General features: G+C 38.8%; 2 protein-coding genes and 1 long non-coding RNA gene across 5 annotated transcripts in view; 2 read left to right on the top strand and 1 right to left on the bottom strand.

Moving 5' to 3' along the window:
• The window catches only part of LOC144474124 (proton-coupled amino acid transporter-like protein acs), a 20,617-nt gene extending 19,555 nt beyond the window's left edge, over positions 1 to 1,062 (top strand). The window contains exon 8 of the mRNA XM_078188684.1: positions 98 to 1,062. Within this exon, the coding sequence (XP_078044810.1) occupies positions 98 to 342 (245 nt within the window). The 3' untranslated portion in view covers positions 343 to 1,062. The remainder of the gene's footprint in view (positions 1 to 97) is intronic.
• On the bottom strand, positions 715 to 4,328 carry LOC144474126 (uncharacterized). 2 transcript variants are annotated; one of them, XR_013494695.1, is made up of 4 exons: positions 4,226 to 4,328; positions 3,543 to 3,719; positions 3,347 to 3,436; positions 715 to 2,004 (listed from the first exon to the last, which is right to left on the bottom strand). It is a non-coding gene; the product is annotated as an uncharacterized LOC144474126 (long non-coding RNA). The 2 variants fall into 2 exon arrangements; XR_013494696.1 differs by lacking the exon at positions 715 to 2,004 and adding an exon at positions 2,178 to 2,954.
• LOC144474125 (proton-coupled amino acid transporter-like protein acs) lies at positions 1,992 to 15,885 on the top strand. 2 transcript variants are annotated; one of them, XM_078188686.1, is made up of 10 exons: positions 1,992 to 2,216; positions 7,013 to 7,092; positions 9,213 to 9,286; positions 9,543 to 9,659; positions 9,760 to 10,032; positions 11,090 to 11,174; positions 11,381 to 11,653; positions 12,386 to 12,564; positions 12,647 to 12,816; positions 12,873 to 15,885. In XM_078188686.1, exons 3-10 carry the CDS (start codon positions 9,225 to 9,227, stop codon positions 13,115 to 13,117), a joined length of 1,404 nt encoding a protein of 467 aa, XP_078044812.1. In that variant the 5' UTR covers positions 1,992 to 2,216; positions 7,013 to 7,092; positions 9,213 to 9,224; the 3' UTR covers positions 13,118 to 15,885. The 2 variants fall into 2 exon arrangements, with proteins under 2 accessions (XP_078044812.1, XP_078044811.1); XM_078188685.1 differs by lacking the exon at positions 1,992 to 2,216 and adding an exon at positions 4,413 to 4,544.

The raw sequence follows: 15,885 nt of genomic DNA, 5'->3' as shown, positions 1-15,885 counted from the left end.
TTAAGAAGTTTCTAGTTCAAATTTTGCTGTAGTTCCTAAATATTTTTCTTTCTATTAGGAGTAGTTTGTTAATTTTGTTTTTACTTGCTGCTTTTAGTCCTACTGGCTATAGCCATACCCCGACTTGACTTGTTCATCTCTCTATTTGGTGCTCTGTGTCTCTCCGGTCTCGGATTGGCCTTCCCTGCCATTATCCAGACCTGCACTCTCTGGAGCGTTTACGGCAGGACCGGAAAACTGGTGATGGTAGCCAAGAACATGTCTTTGGTGCTGTTTGGCCTCCTGGGTTTCGTGGTAGGAACGTACACGAGTCTTCGCGACATCATCCAAAGCTTCTCTTGAAGCATGGTCTGTGATGAAGGACCATAAACGAATGGCAGTAGGGAGGAGAAAGAAGGAGGATGCTACCGTGTTGTTCGGCCACAATGGCCGAACGTGGGAACGCGAGGTTTCGACGCCTAAATGAATACCGATCGGTCGAGGCTGGACGAGGATGATCCCCTTCTTGGAGATGTATTTTATAAATACGTTGATGGTATATGAGATCGAATGATCTCATCTAGGTGTGGAAGGGACGGAAAAGACGACCCGCCTAGCGGTGTCGTGATTGGTGGACTGTATCAGCACGTTCTTTTTATAGGATGTAGTTCGCCTGTTGACCAGGAACTGTTTTTATTTGTTCGTTACCGCTGTATTTTATTTTTCAAACCGCGGACGAAAGAACTAATGATTGAGAGACGCGCGCGTGAGATTGTTGAGTAGTTGATGGAATAACATAGATAAGAAAGCACCGAAGACATTATTGTAGTTTGATCGAGTGGCGATTGCTTTCTGAATGCGTTTCAGTTAATTTATGATAATTTCTAACATTGTAACATCCGTTTTATCCCTCACACGAGTCTTTCGTTTGTCTATAGCAATCCGTTACGAACATATTTTTTGTGGAATGATTTCTAGCCGTGGACAAAGGATGAACATTCGCAAACTATTTCGACTTAACATTAGAGTTAGTACCAATCACCATTATGTCCATTTTAATAAAACGATCTGTTCAATGTTTTATATAGATACTTCGAATGTGACTGTGCCAGATTCCTGAACATCTGAATCCAAATACATCCTCTCGGTCCTTCTGAATGGAACATTTTTCCAAACTTATCATTCTCAACACCTAACATTATCTTAGATATATTGGTAAGTTATGCATTTCTCATTTATAATCTCCTACATCATTAAATAATTATTCTACCCTTTCACAATAACAGGCAAGAAATGTAAAAATGTAAGCTAACATTCTGAAATTTATAGAATGCAATTTGAGGAATTCTACTATTTAAGAAAATGCACAGAATTCGTTTTTTCAGACTTTTTAGGGAAAGTTGACACGGTGTAACTTCATTAATGCACTGAATACAACTTGGAGATCTCTATTCTTTAAGAAAATACAGAGAGTGTAAGTTCCAAACTCTTGAACTGGACGATTACGTTAGGGTTAGTTCTTGAAGAAAACGCAGATGGTAACTTTTAGACTGTGCAGCAGCGATAGGGTTAACTATGATCAGCAGCGCAGAGGTCAGAGGTCAGAGGTAGCGTTTTTCTCGAAAACGCCATGAGATGTCGCCGGTTCGTAGAGGCTTATGGATCGCAGTCGGGGTGGCTACCCCCGCATACTTCGAACATCCCCTGCGCACCCTCCCTACCATTGCAGACAGTCCCAAGCGCGGTTTACGCAGTTTCAGTCGCACGTGTGCAAGCGACCCCATGTCGACCGGTTCTCCGTCCGTGTGTGTGTGCGTCTCGCACACGCGTCCTCGTGTTCCTTTTCGGCTTAGCGCACCCTGTGAGCCTCTCCCTTTCGCGTTCATCCAGTTTGTTCGTCAGTGAACGTAAGTTGCGTATCGACCGTCGTACGAAACAGATAGAACCATGCTCCCTGGTAGTAGATCCAACGCTGGAGTTTCGACAACCCTTTTCTTTCGAGCACAATGCCTGGGGTTTACATCCCTATTAGGATGTCGAGGATTAAATGATTAGTGAATATACCATTTAGTGTCAAGTGTATATTTCTGTTTTTATCTAATAATGTGGTAGAGGATAGTTGGTACATTTTAGACTTTCTGGTTAAAATGTTCTTATGGAATGAGATAAAGTTTCTCAGCTATTGAATAGTGTGCCTGAATTGTTTGCAATGGTGTCAAAATGTATCAAATGAAATTGTTAGTAAATAATGTCGTAATACATTTGTTTCAACTTTGTTCTCTGATAAAATTTAATTTTGTTTGTAGTGGAAATTGCAAGATGGTAGATTTTGATTTTATGTTCTATTGTTTTTGTGTTGATAGGGTGACGGATGATTATGTAACATTGAGTGCTATTGAACGGGTCTTCATTGCAGAGAAGTGATTTCTTTGAAAAGCTTGAACTACGGTTCTATATAGTTTATCGTTAATACCATATTTGTAAATATTTAGTGAAGTTTAGGGAATTGGAATTTTCTTAAGCACTTTCGTATGACAGAGGAACAAGGCTGTAAATATTGTTAGTAACCAAGTGTTCCTGGAAAAATAGTACACCACTATGCAGTTTATTTTTACATGATTATACTTGAAATTATCTATGATCGCAGCACTTTATATGTAGATCTCCAGCACGGTTGACTTTTTAGTGACATATAGGATCTTAATTTTGTTTATAATAGAAGCGAACTATTGACAAAAAAATTGTCTAACAATGACGAAGTTAAATGTCCGCGAAAAATAAGTTATGAAACACCAAAAATTGGCAATGGAGTAATTAGAATTATGTTAGGAATGGCTGTGAAAGAACTATTAGCGTCTGCTAGAAATTGATCCGCCCGCAGGTGACTGTATTATCCCTTGCATGTTACGATCGATATATTCCCTTTTAAACCTACTCGCCGATCCTCGTGCGGGGGTGTGCTCGATTCCTTTCACCTGTATGAACGACAACATAGCGATGACAATCTCTTACGTATCATTTACTCGGTGATCAATCGCAGACGAGTTGAACGTTTCATCAAGACAGGTGAAATGCAATGCACATATTTTTCATTCAGAACGTTCCATTCAGAAATATTGTAACGCGTGAGCGACGCTTCTTTTAATATAATTTAATGGACAGTAATCTCATCTAATAGGCACACGCTTATGCAATTTCCTTTCTTTTTAAATTACTTTTTCAAGCTCGTAATAAATTAGCACGCTTAATAAAGAAAAACTTAAGAAACATATTGTTAGAATTTCTCGTCATACTTTACAACATTAGCAAGTGCATAAACAATTGCAAATAATTTTGTTTCGTTTTCACCTAGTCTTTAGTTACATACTTTTAAACGGAGCTGTATACTACAGCAAGGGTGATTTCCACATAGTCTAGACACAGCGTCGCCTGAGGATTAATGGACCTTTGATCCACCCTAAAAAATAAATTGTAGAATATAATATAGTGGAATACAAATAAATAATGCGAACATCACGTTACATAGACGTATTTTTTAGATTTCTGGATTCTTCACTACTTACTTTATTGTTAAATGTTGACCTTCTATACTTGCAACTTAAGATCCTTCGCACGGTTGTTATTCCCTTTGTGGGTCAATCGATAACTTCCCTCCAAACTTGACTCTAATTCATGGTTGTGTGACTTCCATTGCCAAATGATCGTACTCACTCTTGGTTTATGGGTATCCTCGGAAATTGCTGGACGGAATAAACAAGTTAAATCATCGGTCGTAGGAGCCAAGAATTCGAACAAATATTCGTGAACTTTTCCTTTTCCTTGAACTTTTCCCTCTAACGTAATTCGATTGTCAGTGAATTTACACATGAGTAATTTTCTACTGGATTAGAAGATTACTAAATTATTGAAACAATTTCTTTTCATCACAAATTTTACCAAGCTGATTTGTAATTCTCACGGACGATATTAAAATAAAATTATGAGTACATTCTATCTGGTAATATTTTCATTTTAGACTTTATGCATTTAAATTGTGCGTAGAACGTAAGAAAATATTGCAGAAAAATTTTTAATCAACTCCAAACATTGACGAATTTTTAGATCGGATCTGATTAAATCATTCACTGCGAGAGCTAATATCAAAAAGGGGGTAGTGTAACGACTTCTTCAAGGCCCAACAATCCCGCCCACTGAACAATCAACGACGCTTTTGGAAAAACGTTCAAGTAAAGATACTGAACCCTACCTTACTCGCTCCACGTTGATGTTGAACTGGTGCACTTCGTCCCCAAGCATAGTCTTAAACGCACTGCAGCCGCAGAGGCTCTACATCTCGTGCAGCTCCGTTGATGGCTGTACCAGAGGCGTAGTCTCCTAACTTGTATGTACCACGTGAGCTGGTGTCTCGTTGGAAATTGAAATGTTCCACGGTTTAGCGCTGCCCAGTCGCTAGACATCCTCTGTTGCGGCAACATTAGCGTTAGGAAGTTCCCTCTTAAGGACCGTGTTACGTCTGTCTGGCAGTACGAATTTCGGTGTCCCCGACAGCGGATGTGTTTAATCTGGTAAGTCCAGACACTGCTGAACACCTAGACGTTCTTCCGTATAGTCCGTCACAATTTTTCGGGAGACTTCTTGATCATATAGATCGCGCAGATCGCTCCCTCTTAATCGATTCGACACTTACACCCTGGTCTTCTCCGTCGAGTAGAGATTCTGTCACCTTATCAGTGAATACAAATTGATTTGATCAAAATATAGATATTTTGGGATAATTATGGCTGGGTTATATAATTGATTGCTTGAGGTTGAAAGTAATCGTTCAGTTACTTTCGGTAGGAAGTCTTTGAAGTGCAATTATAATGTTAAATAGTTAATAATTAATGTTCATATTATCCTTTGAATCGAGATCACATGACGTGAACAGTCGCACCGAAAGATACACCTAAGAGGAATATTATAACAATTAATGAATAATGTAGTAACAATTAATTAATATTAATTATAATAATATAACAACAATTAATAAATATTATAAGAACTTCGTTATCTGTGATGGAAAGTCTTCCAGTTTTAGTTACAATGCCAAAGAACTTCTCGACATCTCTGATATCTGTTTTTGATTTGCGCTCGTTAGAAGATCAAGCTGCAGACTAGAGTGAAATCTACGAAATGAGAAGTACAGGGTGCTTTAGAGATTCACAGGAAATTGTTTCACAGTTGCTTTTGTGTAATATTTTCACTTCGAAGTTTCTCATCTTTGCGAAGATTATTCTGTGTTTACCAGCGAAGAGCGTGGATCTAACAGGTTGTTGCATTCTTTGGCTTCAGTGAAGTGTAGGCTGGACTGCATCTACGCTGCGCTTGCAGCGTGAATTTTCGACGGTCAAGTAGAGTTAACTGCATGGTTCTGTCGGAGTGTAAAATAGAATTTTTATTTGCAAATGGTTTTAATTGTTCGAACCGTGTAGAGAACGTTCATTCTGTTGTATGACAGAAACGCCATCGAGTCTAAAAATGGCAACCTCGGCCAATTCATTCACGGTTATTGCGAACGATACGCGCGACAAATACGAAACCGAGGGCACGAGCGATGGAAGGCTTGAAAGCATAAGGCACAATTATTTAAAGATGGGTAACAGGTCGCCGATACGATGTCACGCCAATTGGAATATACAAGCGGTTCAGTTATTGCATAACAGTCTTCTCATCGATCTTAATAGCGCTCTGTACGGCTCCCAAGAAAAATAGGGGTCTGTTAATTAAAAATCGAGATATTTTATTCGTTACGCAACTCTGGATTCTGTAGGGAACGCACACTATCTCTCATAGGCCTATCAAACAATTAGGGGCCAGATCAATTAGAACTCGAATCAATTAAAACTTACAACGTTCTGACATCCTGAAACACAATGCTTCGACTTTGCAAACATCCTTTCCGCGTGCATCATTGCTTTAAGTAACTTGAGGAAAGTTTAGGATGGTTCATTAAATGTTGAGATAATTTGTTTATTACGCAACATCGAAGTGTTCAACTTTACACTTCGTGCACCGATAAATCGATTAAAATTTCATAATTATAATTTTCTGATACTCAAAAATCAAAAGCATTGATTTTGCAAAAAGATGCTGTACGGTATCATTTTTTAATTAACCCTTAGAAAAATCGGGGTTAATTAAAGGATAGTAGAGATATTTTATTTGTCGTTTAATTTTGACGCATGTAATTCTGTTCCTCTGTATAATTTTTCAGCAGAAAGAATCTCGTTTGTTTGTATTTTCTAAGTTTCAAATTGATGACTGTAAATTTTTTAGTCGCTTGGAATTAAGATGCCTAGAATTCTCAATAATCTACAGACTCCACCATACCTTCGCGTGTTTCTTTAAGCCAGGTGGCGGAATTGTTTCGACGTCTAAAATTAGCAGACGCTTAAATATATGTTCCCGGTGACATTGTTTCGGGTTTGCGCGATGATGAGCCGTTTGACGTGTCCCCCTGGTTCGCTTCGAGGAAGTAAGAATTAGGAGATCGATTACTATACTCGTGGGTGCCCTCCCATCGAAATACTCAGAAGAGATTTACCTCTAGACTTCATTCGGTATACATATACAGAGCTTTGCACGTTGCATTTGAATGACCTATATAATTTGAGATTTCTTTTCATATTCTATATATCGAACGAAAAACGTTCATTAAGAACCAAATATGCAAACAATTCTTACGATGTTCAAAATTATTCTTGCAGTCATTTCTAGTTACTAGACTGCAAATTTGTATGCTTTTTTGACAGAAACAATGAAATACGAAATAGTAAAAATATAAGAAGATCATGAACGTGTCACTTTGAAGTTAAAATTATATCTTCTAATGGCACTGTGACTGTTGAGAGAAATTTCTTGCTTCTGATGGAGCTTTATACAAGTTATACGAGTTTTATACAAACTTTGTAGAAATTTTATATTATGATCTATTCTAATATTGCTAGAGAACCATAATTTATGTATTTCCCCTAACGATTTTCATGTCTTGCAGGAGAAGAAACTGACCGAGGAAAACCAACGAGCGTAGCCACCATTTGAGGAAGAGACGGCGTTGATTTATAGCGATAAGAGGTGAGAAGAAGAGCATATCGGTAAAAATGGTTGTTAGAAAGAATTAGGAAATCGGATTACAATATTTTCTAGCAACCAATAAAAGTAAAAATGTACCGTCTAGTCGTGCGTTAGTAAACGGCGCGCACAATGTCAATGACCAAACGGAATTGTTAAGCTGCTTGTTGTGGCCATGTTACATCGAGTTAAACGGAGCTTTGTACGATATAATAAGCACCATTGACATAGACAAATGAGCTCCGAATTTAGTCTGTCGTGCGAGACGAGGCTGTGTCAAGGATCCGGCGCGGTGTGAATGATTCAAACGCTGGTCGTTAGGCTGGATATTTCCGGAAACACGAGTTCTCCGATTAAGCATATATGTATATATCTACACCAAATCTGTTATGCCTAAGAACATTAGATTTTATTCAGAAAATTTATTATAAATGTAAAAAGTTGTTGAGATACGTTTCAGCACTAACAAGAAATCAGAATTTTAAGTGTTTATTTTTTAAAATAATAGAATGACAACTGCTCGAATTTTTTTCATATTTATCTTGTTGTCCTAAAAGCAGCGCTTCTGATTCGATCGTCGGAATTATTGCGGCTATTAGAATTGACATCAATACAGTTAGCAATCAATAGGCTCGCTATTGCCACAAGAATCGTAGAAACGGTTGCCACAGCTTGGCCGGTTCATTTTTCTTCAAATTGCCGCATGGAGACAGCTGTTCGTTTGCGTTCGTTCCAGCGGTTGTGTCTCCGCAGATGATCATTATTCAATCGAATTGAAGCCGTGAGACCGGTCGAGCGTTCTAACCGTTTCCATTCACCGTGATTTCTCGACTAATTAGATAATTGTTTCCTCGTGTTTTTTTTTTCAACAATTTTCGGCGCGGCTAATGATCTCGAACACGGGAAACTAAAATTTCCTGGAAAAACCGCATGTTCTTTAGTTTTCGACGGCGGAAAAAGATATATGCAGTACCCTGTTGTTCTGTCGATCACCTAGAATCGACGAAGTATATTGGATCGATCAGAGGATAGCCCTCGACAGTCCCGCAGAATAGCGGTCTGTGCTCGCAGACGTAACAAACTGCGGCAGAGACCTTTTCGTTCGGCGGAACAACCGTGGATCAATTGGCAACGGAAAAGTGAGAATACAGATCGTGTAACCTTCAGTAAGTTAACTACATTTGACCTCAATGCAATAATTAAGAGCAATCAGTTCGTGAAAGAATGTGCTAAAGTCTGCGACGCGATGCGTCGTGTCGCGTTCGCATCTCGACCAGAACAAGAAAGAGATTCGTAACGATGAATTGGCATTTTTTTCCACCGCCGCCGTTGCTCCCATATCCGCCAATTGATTAGAAGGCTTAACGCACGAGCCTGTGTCCAGATCTAGGGCGATTCTCTGATCCTTAACGACCAGGCCAGCCGGAAGAGTCCACGGGTTCACCGTCTTGGATTAGCGAATCCAATCGCGTTTTCGTGGGCGCGATCGATTAGGCTATAGGAAACGTCCCCTTCAACGGAGATTACGTTACTTTAATTGCTCCAACAAACGTAACGAATTGGCTCCTAGCAGATCTGATCGTTTTGAGTAACTCTTGCTCAAGTTTCAGCTTTCTGCATGTTAACCAGTTGCATTAAGTGCAGAAGCCATCTTCTTGTAGAGGAAGAGGCTGCTAACGATAAACTGTATTTTCTTGTCTTCTTCTTTCAATAATTTTAAGGAACTTCAAATAACATAAATATTGTGACAGTTTATTTAACCATCACTGTCAAAAACGCATAAAATCTGCAGTCTAGTTCTTAAGTACATTGTTAATGAGAATAAAATTAATCTACGGATCTATGATGATTTTGATAAATTACTTTGCAGTGACCTCAGGCTAATGGAGGTAATGTAATTGGATAAGCGGGCATCTTATTGTAGAAAACTAATGATGCATTAGAAGTACACGCACGTTAAAAATTGTTCCCACTTAAACCAAGAGCAGCATATAGTTCTTAAACTACATCCTATTAGATTATAATGTAATTTATGGGTTTGCGCTGTAAAACGATTGTACTATACGTGCGTAATAATTACGAGCACACTATTTTAAATTCTGATTTCTCTGTTGACGATTTAGGAGCGAAGGAAGATGGAGAACGCAAAGGAAGAAACGATAAATATGCAATTGATCGGTCCTGACAGTCCGTACAAGTAGGTCCTATTCTACTTCGATTTTCCACCCCTAACTTGGTTACAATTAAACGGGATTGAAATTGATTGAGCAAACCGCAAGTCCACCACTGTTAATAATGCTAGAAAGGAATGGTGTATACATTATGGCATTATCATATATTTACAAATTGCTGCTCACTAAGCACGCGCGCGCACTCACACATACGGGGTATCCCGAGTTCTACTGACAAAACTCGGAAACACCGATTACATTTGCAAATTGATGCGATTGCAGGGTTAACAATGAAATCGCCGGAAGTGACCTGAACGCGTCGGAAGTCCCAATATCGCCGGCTGCAGACGCAGAAGACTATGACCCCCATAAGCATCGAAATAGACCGAACCCAACCTCGTGAGTAATCGAAATTCTTATTTTGTTTTCTCTTTGTACACTGAGGTATTATCAACGAAATTAATGACGATTATTGATACAAATAATTGTTTTTTTTCAGAAATGCGGAAACGTTAATCCACTTGTTGAAAGGGAGCCTCGGTACAGGGATCTTGGCGATGCCGAACGCGTTCTGCAACAGTGGACTGGTGACTGGTGTGATAGCGACAGTGATTATCGGAGTGTTATGCGCTTATTGCCTTCACGTACTGGTGAAGGCTCAGTACAAACTGTGTAAACGGTTAAGAGTTCCTATCTTGAGTTACCCGATGAGCATGAAGTACGCTCTGCAGGAAGGGCCGATGTGTCTCCGATGGTTCGCACCTTACGCACCGTAAGTAAGCGCACCTGACACGTCCACAGAGACACGCACAGAACATTCGTTTTCTTCTTGCTTATCATTGCTTGAACTGTAACCTAGTGGAAAATTAGTAGAGATCAAATACAGCGGAGCTATTCTAGAAATTTAAGAATAATTCTGTATTCGTTTCATGTAGTCAAGCAATTTCTGTTTTGCATACAAATCTGCGGTCTAGTCACCCATTGGGTAAATGACTGCGAATTTTATTATTCTGTAACGTAATGATAATTTGTGTAATTGTTATTACAAATTGTAATGTTTTCATAAACGTCCGCAGTCTTGTTATTGTAACTTTTACATAATAATGTAGAAAATATTATTAAATAATTCTAGGATGCAAATTTGAAGTAGATCAATCACAAGAAGCAAGAACAATGTACAAATTCATATAATTAATATTTTCAGTGCTTGTAGATAAATTTGCGTGTCGCCTTATCATGAAGAAAGTAATTTATGCAGAACAAATTAATATTTCGAAATTTCCCTTCTTCTTAATTTGCATAATAGTCTGTATAGCCTGTTTGTCAAACAGATTCGATTTCACTGAAGTATTCGACCTACATGAGTTTACGTAGCGTCATGCAGTTTTAGTGTAATTTTCTTAAAACGGGCATAGTCTAGTTATCTAGTTATGATTGATCGGTTTTACTTACGTCCTGTATGCCTTAGTTTCTATTTTCAGCTTTTATCAAAGACAAACAACGGAACAATGTTTGCTATTACAAATGGTGAATAAAAATAACTCCGCATAATTTTAAATGTTACACAAATGAAATTAAAAGTAAAAAAATTTTTGTCAGAATTAGAAAATTGCTAGAGCAATAATTTTACCTGGATCAAAGATCGCTAAAAATGGGCTAATTTCAAACAATCTATTCCACATCAGAAAATCGACTCTCTCTTTCTTTCTCCCTGTCTCTATCCATTTCTCTCTATCTCTGTCTCTCATACACGCACGCACAATCATCAATCACACAGCGGCGTCATAGTTTTCTATCAATTGTGACATGAAAGTTGCTATTATTTCCAGAGGAGTCGTAGACGGGTTCATGGTAGCGTATCAATTGGGAATATGCTGCGTTTATATCGTATTTGTAGCGTCGAATATAAAGCAGGTAAATAACAGGTGTAGAGATAACAACCCTCTTCATCACCCCAAAAAGCAGAGGAAAAAGTGCGAAGTCAAAACAAAATAATGTAATAATAAAAAAAAGAATAAGATCATCGAAAAAAAATAATAAAAAATGAAACGACTCTATCAAAACATATCAGTCGAATGGATCTACTTGAACGTTGTTCATTTTTCTGTTGATATATGCAGGTGGCGGACCAGTACTGGGAACCGTTGGATGTTAAAACGCACATGCTCATTTTATTAGTACCGTTGATTTTAATCAATTACGTAAGGAATCTCAAGCTACTGGCGCCGTTCTCCACCCTAGCGAATGCGATAACATTCGTCGGTCTTGCCATGATCCTAGTCTACATGTTCGAGGACCTTCCATCTCCTAGCGAGAGGGAGATGTTTGGTACCTTGAGGAACTTTGCCCTTTATTTTGGTACAACCTTGTTCGCGTTGGAAGCTGTGGGTGTGGTGAGTATCCAAGATTGATTCTTGATATTCCTCCCTTCTGTCCAAAACAATTATCGTTAAGTATGTTTTATTCACTAATTATCTTATACTGATACTAATTCAGTCAATTAGTACCATTAATAAGCTTCCAATATATCCTTTTTAAATATTTCTTTTCTGCAAGTTACACAACTAAGATGAAACAATCTAGTCTCTCTTACAATAGATCTAGAAATGAATCATGAATATTATTAATATAGTATTTTACTGAAAGGAAAGTTTTCCTAAAACGCTTGAGGAATTCAAGAAGAATAATCCCAAAAAATGAATGCAAGTTAACTTTGAATCACGGAGTTCGTATCGTCTTCAATTATAATTGCGTATCTCGATTGATCTATCTTTAGATCTCGTCGATCGTGATTGCCGGCGGTGGCGAGTAGGCTGCGACTAGAATAGATTAACGGCGCCGCTGCATCGTTAATAAACAAATAACTGACCACTTATGGGCAAGTTTGAGATTGCCGTTGCCAGATTGTCAGTGCGTCACAGTGCAGTCCCTGCTATTATTTCCCAGCTGTTCTCAGCCTGGAGAATAGTCCTCAGTGGCCCTCAAAGCGTCGATCATTCAATCCACTCCCTCCAAACATAGAATAAAAATTACACCTAATTTTCGATCCCTAAAAAAATATTAAAGTAAATCGATAACGAGTAATTGGACCTTATGCTAATCGATGATTAATTTCTCCGTTGTAGATAATCGCACTAGAAAATAATATGAAAACTCCACAGTATTTTGGAGGATACTGTGGTGTCCTGAATATTGGAATGACAGTGATAGTGGCTCTTTACATTCTCATGGGGTTCTTTGGATATATAAAGTACGGCTCACAGGCTGGTGCTAGCGTCACCTTCAACCTGCCTCAGGAACAAATGTAAGCAATCCATTATAATTCATTTCTTCTATTAATTATTAATCGTAGTACTATAAATGCAGTAACTAATTTTTCTTTTCAGCATGGCCCAGAGTATCAAGATAATGTTTGCCATCGCCATCTTTATAACTCACGCCCTCCAAGGATACGTTCCGGTAGAAATTATATGGAACACTTACCTGGATCACAAAGTGAAAAAAAGAAAAATTTTCTGGGAATACGTCTGTCGAACGATTATAACTCTGTCAACTTGTAAGCATCCACGACCTTCCGTGTCATTCAAATATTAATCTATTTCCTTCCCACAGTCTCGTTGGCGATCTCAGTACCCAGACTGGGCCTCTTCATTTCCCTCTTCGGTGCTCTATGTCTCTCAGCAGTGGGCATTGCATTTCCAGCGATCATCGAGATCTGTACGATCTGGCCAGAGAAAGAGTTCGGTCCCTGCAGGTTGATGGTGGTGAAGAACATTTTTCTGATAATTTTCGGTCTGGTTGGTCTTGTGGTTGGCACCTACGTCAGCATCGTCGATATTGTCGATTCGTTTAAGTGAAGCAAGAGGACGATTAGCAGGTATCCATCATGGAGAGCAAGAAGAGATGAAACAGAAAAGAGAGGGAGAGAGAGAGAGAGAGAGAGAAAAGGGGGGAGAGTAAGAGAGTGGGAGAGAGTTGCTCGATGGGAACACGTGGTTTGCGTAGGGTGCGGGCTGCAGCTTCTCCCAGTTTAGCTTAAAGAGCAGCGCTTTAGATAGACAGTGCCTGGTAAATGCCGTGGCAGAGTGATCTTTAGGAAACGCGAGCAGCCAGAGAGCATGCGGGAAAAACGCTTCGATCCCGTCACCGCTGTTAGCACATTTAGACCGTTTGTTTTAGATTTTTAAGACGTAGGTGGGGGGTCGCACGGTGTTGGGCAAGAAACGTCAAGCTTTAGAACACTGTCCACAAGTGGGGCTGAAAAGAGATATCTGGAAGAGTAGGCTAACAAAATTACTGAAGATAAAATTTCAATATCCTAGATCCTACAATTTTATAAAAGCTTCAAAGTTTAAGAAATCACCTTAGTCGATGGCGCCGAATTTAACGTTTAGAAATTAAGAGTCTAGAGTGAAAGAAGCCTTCTAGTTGTTGCGTTGTAGTCAATTAGAGCCAAATATGTGTAAGAATGCCGAGGTCTCTAACTTAGGAAATTACCAAAGACCAGATTCATCATTTTGGCGTCTTAAACTTCCTAGGCATTTCTCAATGGCATATGATTATGAAACAGCTCCACTCGTGTACAATAATTTTAAAAAGAAAATGCTATCGTCTAACAGATGTTAAACGAACGCAAACAGACGGGCCCAACACTGGATATCCAATGATGTTCAATAAATGGAATGAGAAAAGCGGAAAAAGCTATATAGAAAGTATATAATCGATAAACCTGAAACCTGTGATCGAAGATTTTATACAGGAATGAGCGATGCATTTCTATTGAATTGTTGAACCAGTTGCAGATGTATATGGACGTTAATTGTTCTCCAACGTCTGGATTGGATGTCCGCAATCGTTCAAAGGGCTTTTCCCTTCGTCTCGGTGACACGAGTACTTACGAGTACTACATACAGGCGTTGACAGACAGCTGTAGACTTAAGATACTTAGAGAAGGAATTGATTATTGTTAAAGCTTAGCTAGAAGAATTAAGAGAATCGTCCCCCCCACAGTTGGCAGTGGAGGCTGATCCAGTTCCAATTAATCTAAATTAGAACTACATTTCCTAAGAGTGACTCTATTGATGAACAAGATTCGTTACGAAAATTTATCTAGAAAAATGTAGTACCAGGCAATGGTAGAAACTAAGAGTAGTTCCCACAGTCCTAACTTAGATGAAAAATTTAAACAATGGAAGTTAACGAAGATTAAAAGAACTTTGGTTCAGATAGATGTACACCAAGCCTAGTCGACACTGATTGCTCAACAACCACCGCCTAAGAAAAACTAAAAGCAAAAGAACTCGAACAGCTCCAAAACGATCTTGGGAATCAAAGGGTCCAGAGACATTCTCCAACGCCTGATTCCCATCGGAACCGTGTACCAGGACGTAGGGAAATCAGGAATCAGACGAAGTAAGTGTATAACAGATGCCAGCAATACGCGTAGTACATTGTTATGCCCTACTTTCTATCAAGAAGCTTGTACAACGATTCTTGCTGTCGCAAAAGCAAAGCAGGGTAAATCAAACAAAGTTCGATGTACACGATGAAATCGAGATTTATCGGTGCTTCGTGTTTTCACTGCCGGGATATCGCTCGGATCATTGCGCAAAGAGGAAAGATAAAGAGAGCTTGATGAAATACGTCCAATGCAGCCAATTATAATCCATAACAATCAATTTTCATTTTGAACACAGTTTCCAATTTTGCAAATCAATTAGATTTCAGTGATTTAATATAAAGTCTATTTTAATTGTATTTCCATTTGTAAGTTTGTTGAGGATTGTCTAACGATAATTAAGATTGGATTATTTATTGGTGCATCGAGCGTAGCGATCTCGTCGACGATCGCTCAGCCATCTTCCTGTTTTTGCGTTTTCGACGATCGCACAACCATCTCCGTGGATTCTGCCGTCAATCTTTCCGTTCTCGCTCGAACTACGCACGAATTTTCTTCGATTTTCGTAGAAATTCAATTCGCATAAAAGTCCACACTGTTCCCATTAACGAAACGTTCCTTAATCTGAAAAACAGAAATTCCTTGTTTGTTTGATTCATGTTGTCTGAGTAGGAAAATATAGACTCATTGAGAGCTGTGTGTAACGTTCTTCGAAAGGATTTTCTATTTTTCAAGTTTCTGCTATGTTCTATTGTCAAACACATGGCTCATTTAAACGGAACGCATGATTATATGATAAGAAATTCGATGAACTATGAAAGTAATGGATCGTGATCGTCTCAATTAGATGCTTAAGGAAACCCGATGAATTCTACAGAATCTCCGGATCGAATATCGAGGATCGTACTTACGACGAATGGGAAACTTATTCAGGATCAGTCGTCGAATTTTGTACGTTTCTAAGCGATGTTTCTTACGGGATCTGCATTTTTGTGTATATGTTTTGAATTTCAGCACGTTTTTTTTGTCATTATACCTCTGATATAATAAACTCTCTATTCTTACCTGCGCCGTCTGACTTATTCCGGCGTGTTCTACTTCGACCGTTTGTGTAACGTAAGTAAATAATCATCTTCAACACCAACAAATTCCTACTAATGAATAAACTATGGATTTTCATGCGAAACTGAAATAAGAATTGTCGAAATAAAATAAGAATGCATATGA

Source organism: Augochlora pura, chromosome 8 (assembly GCF_028453695.1).
Source record: "Augochlora pura isolate Apur16 chromosome 8, APUR_v2.2.1, whole genome shotgun sequence".
NCBI classification, from domain to species: domain Eukaryota; kingdom Metazoa; phylum Arthropoda; class Insecta; order Hymenoptera; family Halictidae; genus Augochlora; species Augochlora pura.
Note: the sequence above shows the minus strand (reverse complement) of the source record. Positions and strands in the feature narration are given on the sequence as shown.

Coding starts and splice junctions, on each gene's coding strand:
- LOC144474125 (XM_078188686.1), top strand. CDS start 9,225: ATGGAGAACGCAAAGGAAGAAACGATAAATATGCAATTGATCGGTCCT. Junction 11,175..11,380: donor TAGCGTCGAATATAAAGCAG/GTAAATAACAGG, acceptor TGATATATGCAG/GTGGCGGACCAGTACTGGGA. Junction 12,565..12,646: donor AACCTGCCTCAGGAACAAAT/GTAAGCAATCCA, acceptor TTTTCTTTTCAG/CATGGCCCAGAGTATCAAGA.